This window comes from Sardina pilchardus, chromosome 23, assembly GCF_963854185.1.
Source record: "Sardina pilchardus chromosome 23, fSarPil1.1, whole genome shotgun sequence".
Classification (NCBI taxonomy): Eukaryota; Metazoa; Chordata; class Actinopteri; order Clupeiformes; family Clupeidae; genus Sardina; species Sardina pilchardus.
In genome coordinates this window covers 812,373-818,832 of record NC_085016.1, presented here as the reverse complement: position 1 = coordinate 818,832, position 6,460 = coordinate 812,373, and the positions used below count along the sequence as shown (strand labels likewise).

Genomic DNA, 6,460 nt, shown 5'->3' with positions numbered 1-6,460 from the left:
ATGTCACACATGTACTGATCATTTACACTTCTGGCTGATAGATAGATAGATAGATAGATAGATACGTTATTGATCCCCAAGGGGAAATTCAATGGCAGGGATTGTGTGTATCAAGTCAGCATGGAAATGTACATGTAGGCAGAGACTGCGAAGGTGCCGTGTGACTCCCATTCAGTGGCATGGCTGTTCAAGGTGTCTGAATGCATACTGTACGCTTACTGAATGCATACTGTACGCTTACTGAATGGGCCAGTAAGCCCATAGGAAGTGTTTTTGTCCTGTATCTCTAGACTGCGCTTGTTATGTCTCTGGCATCGTACATAAAGCTCTCTCTGACCACTGACAGCCTGAGACTTTTGAAAGAATCCAGAATCCAGTTACAAAAATAACTCTCTATTTTATATAGCCCATTTGAAAATGATCTATATAATTGGATACTATAGAATGGAAAATACTGTACACTAATTGTTTGGAAAGAACTGTATTGCATGTTGGGACCCTACTACATCATATCGAATCAAATGAAATAGCACTGAATCATTCTGAACTAAAATGTATAGTTCCTGAATCTCTATTATAGGTTACGCATCTTATCAAATCATTTAATATGGGAGAGATGCACAGTGCACACCCCTAATTACAATCAGCGTCAAATAGGAATAGGAGTCCGTCTCAAAGTAACTAAGTAAAACTCAGTAACTGAAAGGGAAATGGTGTTATGTAATGAATGGAAGGCCGTTTTCACTGGCTGGTAGAAGTAAAAGGAATTAAGATATGGTGTTATGTGTGTTGACTGGCTTGTAGAAGTAATAGGAATTAGGATATGGTGTTATGTATGTTGACTGGCCTGGTGGAAATCATAATAAATGGTGTTATGCATGTTCACTGGCCTGGTCATAATAAATGGTGTTATGAGTGTTGACTGGCCTGGTCATAATAAATGGTGTTATGAGTGTTGACTGGCCTGGTATAAGTCATAATAAATGGTGTTATGCATGTTCACTGGCCTGGTAGAAGTCATAATAAATGGTGTTATGCATGTTCAGTGTTCACTGGCCTGGTAGAAGTCATAATAAATGGTGTTATGCATGTTCACTGGCCTGGTAGAAGTCATAATAAATGGTGTTATGCATGTTCACTGGCCTGGTGGAGGTCATAATAAATGGTGTTCTGCATGTTCACTGGCCTGGTAGAAGTCGTAGTTGGCGGCCTGGATGTCGAAGGGGTCCTCCCGAGGACTCTGCTTCCTCCCGCAGTTGCAGGCGCTGGTAGAGCGCCCCCTGCTGTTGTGCTGCATGATTGGAGGGTTGTGGTCCAACTCCGGCTTTTCTCCTGCAGAGAGCAACACAGTCTCACTCTCCACACATCACTCAATCCACTGCAGGGCTTCAGTGCAGGGCTTTAAAACAGTCCCACTCTCCACACATCAGCCACTCCACTGCAGGCCTCTAAAACAGTCCCACTCTCCACACATCACCCACTCCACTGCAGGCCTCTAAAACAGTCCCCCTCTCCACACATCACCCACTCCACTGCAGGCCTCTAAAACAGTCCCACTCTCCACACATCACCCACTCCACTGCAGGCCTCTAAAACAGTCCCACTCTCCACACATCAGTCACTCCACTGCAGGCCTCTAAAACAGTCCCACTCTCCACACATCACCCACTCCACTGCAGGCCTCTAAAACAGTCCCACTCTCCACACATCACCCACTCCACTGCAGGCCTCTAAAACAGTCCCACTCTCCACACATCAGTCACTCCACTGCAGGCCTCTAAAACAGTCCCACTCTCACACACACACACACACACACACACACACACACACTCCACTGCAGGGCTACAGTCCCACTCTCACACACACACACACACACACTCCACTGCAGGGCTTCAGTGCTTTGCACAGCTCAACAGCACCCTCGCATGTTGGTGCTTTAGGCGTTTAGGACTAAATAGAATACACACATGTTTACCATAAGAGTGAACAACGTCTAGCAACAATTGAATGATTAGTGCTGCCAACAGAACAGAGGTGTGTGTGCAGGGTGTGTGTGGGGTGTGTGTGTGGGGTGTGTGTGCACTGCAGAGGTGAGTGTGGGGGGTGTGTGTGCGGGCGCTCACCTGTCTTGGGCAGGAGGTGGAACTTGTGCACGCAGTGCTGGTCGGTCAGGCTGCGCTCCTCGTGTGTGTGTGTGTGTGTGTGTGTGTGTGTGCGGGCGCTCACCTGTCTTGGGCAGCAGGTGGAACTTGTGCACGCAGTGCTGGTCGGTGAGGCTGCGCTCCTCGCACAGCTGGTGTCCGTTGCTCCAGAAGGCGTAGCAGTCCTCGTGCAGCTGGCGGGCGTAGCGCTGGAAGGCGATGCCTCGTGCGTGCTGGCTGTAGACGCGCAGGGCCGCGGCCAGCTGGTTCTTGTGCACCGCGGTGGTGTAGTTGTGCGGCAGGTTGGACTGGTACGCGCTGTGGGCCAGCGGAAGCGCCTTCTGGCACCGGTTCTCCGAGAACTTGGCCTCGGCGTCCAGGAACCCCTCCAGCACCTTCAGCTGCGCCTGCACCTTGATGGCGATCTCGGCCGTTTCCTCCTCGGTGTTGCTCATCATCACCTGGTGAAGACGGAAGGCCACCTGCGCCCATCTGGAGTAGGTGGGCAGCTCGAAGTGTGAGGGCTGGGGGTTGCGACCCACGCTGTCATCGAAGCCTTTCTTGGTCAACACCAACTCCACGTGCTGCCACAGAAACTCCTTCAAAGTGCAGTCCACCAGCTGACCCCCGGAGGAGAGGTTCGTGTTCTCCACGTTGAAAGAGGGCTGTCTAGACGAGTGGCGCATCTGGTTGTAGCGCCGTGGACCCGGTGCTGGAGTGCTCGTGTCATTGTCCCGTAAGGCGCAGTTGGACCGCAACTGAGCCAGCAGCGCACCGATTGGGTCTTCGTCGGGTCCAGGAACGACGTACACAAATGCTTGGTTAGCAGGTACTGTAAAAAGACAGTTGCTGCTTTGATTGGTGAGCACTCGACTTTTACGAAATATTCTATAAATTTGATCCTCAAGCGCGTGCTGCAGGCGTCTTCGCGGAGAGTGCTTTTTGGGCTTGTCTGAGTTTCCTCCAGAACCGTCGACGCCGTTCCCACTTCCAGAACCACTCACCCGGAGTGTGCCGTTCATCTGGAACACGAACAACAAACGGGGCGGACACGGGCGACAGTTCATCTTCCATTCTTTTGATACGGGCGAGTCTTTCAAAGTAGCCCTTAGTAGTGGTAGTACCTTTTGACGAAGTGCGTCCAAAGCGCGGAACAGTTTATCATAAGTGACATCAAATGAGCAGGTGGGGTGTATGAGCAGAAGAACGTGGCACAGAGAGAAGAGGTAGAGCAACTGCATGCAGTGCTGCTTCTCCGCTCCCTTCCACAACTCGTGAGCTTCTGCGTGTCCGACACCCGCGCACAAATTCTCACATGCTTTGAGAAGCTGTCGATTATCAAACACTGAAGTCAGGACGAGATATAATACGCGGCTTTCCTGATTATAATACGCCTGGATCACGGCTCCACTGTCCTCCTGGTTATCCGCGTCACCCGGTCCGAACAGAGAGAAAATGTGCTTGTCGGCTAGGGTGTTGAGGAGTGATTCTTTGGGGGATCCGGGTTGCATTGCGCTTTTTCCAAATATTCCCAAAACACAAACACCCTCATCTTTGTATAGAGGGTCCTCTATGATCTCCGACTGTAAAAAAGCTCCTATACTAACTGGCAGAGCCATGGTAGCCAACGCTTCAAAACATTACAGGCGGAGAGTGGACTACTTCCGTGAGTGTCGTCAAAATTCGACCGTGCTGAAACAACAGCACTGGAGTTGCTGTCCTTGTAGAGAAAATTCAAGAACTTGAATCCCTCTGTGGTTTATCATAATCCAGTAGTCCTCGATCCTATATCAATGTGCTATATCATATCGTATGCCATTAATCATCCTAGGTTTAGTATGGAGCGAACCGAATCAATCATAGGCTAGTTTCTATTTCTGGTAGAACAGTATAAATGCCGACACAAGAAATAAACTGCGAGCATTGTATTGTGTAGGCTATTGTGACTAATAGTTAGTCATTTGTTGCATTTCTTTACTTTTCTCTGAAACTAAAAATCTGAATGAATGCATAATTCCTCAAATTAGGCTATAGCCTGAAATAGTAGTAGTAGCCTAGTAGTAGGCCTATTAGTAGTAGTAGTAGTAGTATAGGCTAATAATAATAATAGCCTAATAATAATAATAATAATAATAATAAACTTTTGAATCAGACCTGGATCCTGATTAAGCAGGAGAATACAGTAGGCTAAGTGTTAGTCTTAGATCTAATTTTACCGTTTACATCTTTTCTCCTTTGTGATGAAAAAAAAAAGAATAAATAAACCATGAAACAGAGCTGTGACTGCTCAGAAGCCTGCTATTAACCATCACTAGGATACTGTGTGTGTGTGTGTGTGTGTGTGTGTGTGTGTGTGTGTCTGTCTGTCTGTCTGTCTGTCTGTCTGTCTGTCTGTCTGTCTGTCTGTCTGTCTGTCTGTCTGTCTGTCTGTCTGTCTGTCTGTGTGTGTGTGTGTGTGTGTGTGTGTGTGTGTGTGTGTGTTAAGAGGGATGGGCTTGGGGGGTAGTATACATCCTTTGAGGCCCAGATTACTTTGTGAACTCGTGCTGTTGCCTAAATCCAGGAGACTGTGGAGCTCACTGCTGTCTTATCAGGGACTCCACAGACAAGCTGCTGTTTACCAGAGGCTCCACACGCTCCACACACTCCACACACACACAATCCACACACACACACACACACACACACATACACACACACTCCACAGACAAGCTGCTGTTTACCACAGGCTCCACACACTCCACACACACACACACACACACACACACACACACTCCACACACACACACGGCTATTTCCCAACAGCACACACAAGCTGTAGTGGAGCCAGGGTTTTCTCCCTCCGTTCCTCCACTTGGACTCTGAGTCCTCAGTCTTTCCTCTGTTCTGCACATACTGTAACACAAAGGAATAGCACACGTTATGACCAGCAAGTGGCTCCTGTTTCTACAAATAAACATTTGATGCGCTGCAGCTACAAATACCTTCCTGCTGCGAACCTCAAGTCAAGTGAACCAGCAAAACTACAGATATGTTTGCAAAGCTGTTCGCAGAACAGAAATGGTTCATCGTCATTCAGTTCTATATTACTATGTTCATACACCACCTCTAGACCCCCCCCCCCCCCCCCCCCCCCCCACACACACACACACACACACACACACACACTCAAAATATACAGAAATGAAATGAATGAACACCAGGAGCGTGTTTTCTAAGGATGCCAAGTAAGCAGATGCATACAGTAGCCTCTACTGGGTTTATGATCAGCTGATGCCACATTTGAAAGTGTTGATGTGAGTGGTGTATCATAGCCTATAGCATAGTATAGTATAAGTGTGCCATAGCCATATGTCATAGCCATAGCATAGCAGAAGTGTGCCATGTATCATAGCCATAGCATAGCATAAGTGTGTCGTATAGCCATAGCATAGCATAAGTGTGCCATAGCCTACACTGCCTTTAGGGGGAGGGGGAGAGAAGACAAAACAAATATATAGCTTAAAGCATGACATGCAGTGCTTTCCATACAATCTGTGTGTATATGTGTGTATGTTTTGAAAGGGGGGGGGGCATGGAACTGTTCCATGAATCATGTTTAACCATTAACCAGGGCATTAGGGATGGAAGAGTGTGTGTGAACGTGTCTAAGTGTGTGTGAACATGTCTAGGTGTGTGTGAACATGTAAGAAGGATAAACCAGGAGGGATGTAGAGTGTGTCGGTTACTAAGCTCACAGTTGTCTTTAAACAAACATGAACACTTGAGTAAATATTTAAAAGCACGTAAAAATGTATGGATTGTTGGACTCTCCCCAGTTGGACACCACAGCTGGTCCAGTATCCTGTGGGGATGAAGACACACACCGCACTCACCGCAGACACGTACGGTCCACCACAATCACCCCTGACTACACACCGACACACACACACACACACACACACACACACACACACACACACACACACACACACACACACACACACACACATAATCACCCCTGACTACACACCCAGATCAGACCGAGCCACTTCCTCTACCACAGATTAATGCTGTTAGCACAGGCGTAATGTTATTTGTATATCATATTATAAATACAAATCAAAGGGAATTAGATTGATTATATGACAAAACCTTGGAGTTGGAAAATAGAGAAGCATTGATTTGTGTCTATGAATTGTTTATTTTTTAATCAGTTCACGACGTGAACAACCAGAATAGAATTAAAGAGCAAGATGAAATGAAAGGGACGGAGATGGTGGCGTCTGACTCAGTGTTGGTTCTGCTGTAATGTGCAGCAGCTCTGTTCCACGTGACTC

The 6,460-nt window shown here is 47.4% G+C and overlaps 1 protein-coding gene across 1 annotated transcript in view; it reads right to left on the bottom strand.

Annotated features, from left to right (window-relative positions):
- smg8 (SMG8 nonsense mediated mRNA decay factor) overlaps positions 1-3,833 on the bottom strand; it is an 8,588-nt gene extending 4,755 nt beyond the window's left edge. The window contains exons 1-2 of the mRNA XM_062527497.1: positions 2,227-3,833; positions 1,187-1,332 (exon numbers count right to left, since the gene is read on the bottom strand). Of these exons, the coding sequence (XP_062383481.1) occupies positions 1,187-1,332; positions 2,227-3,760 (1,680 nt within the window). The 5' untranslated portion in view covers positions 3,761-3,833. The remainder of the gene's footprint in view (positions 1-1,186; positions 1,333-2,226) is intronic.
- Positions 3,834-6,460: the final 2,627 nt, after the last annotated feature.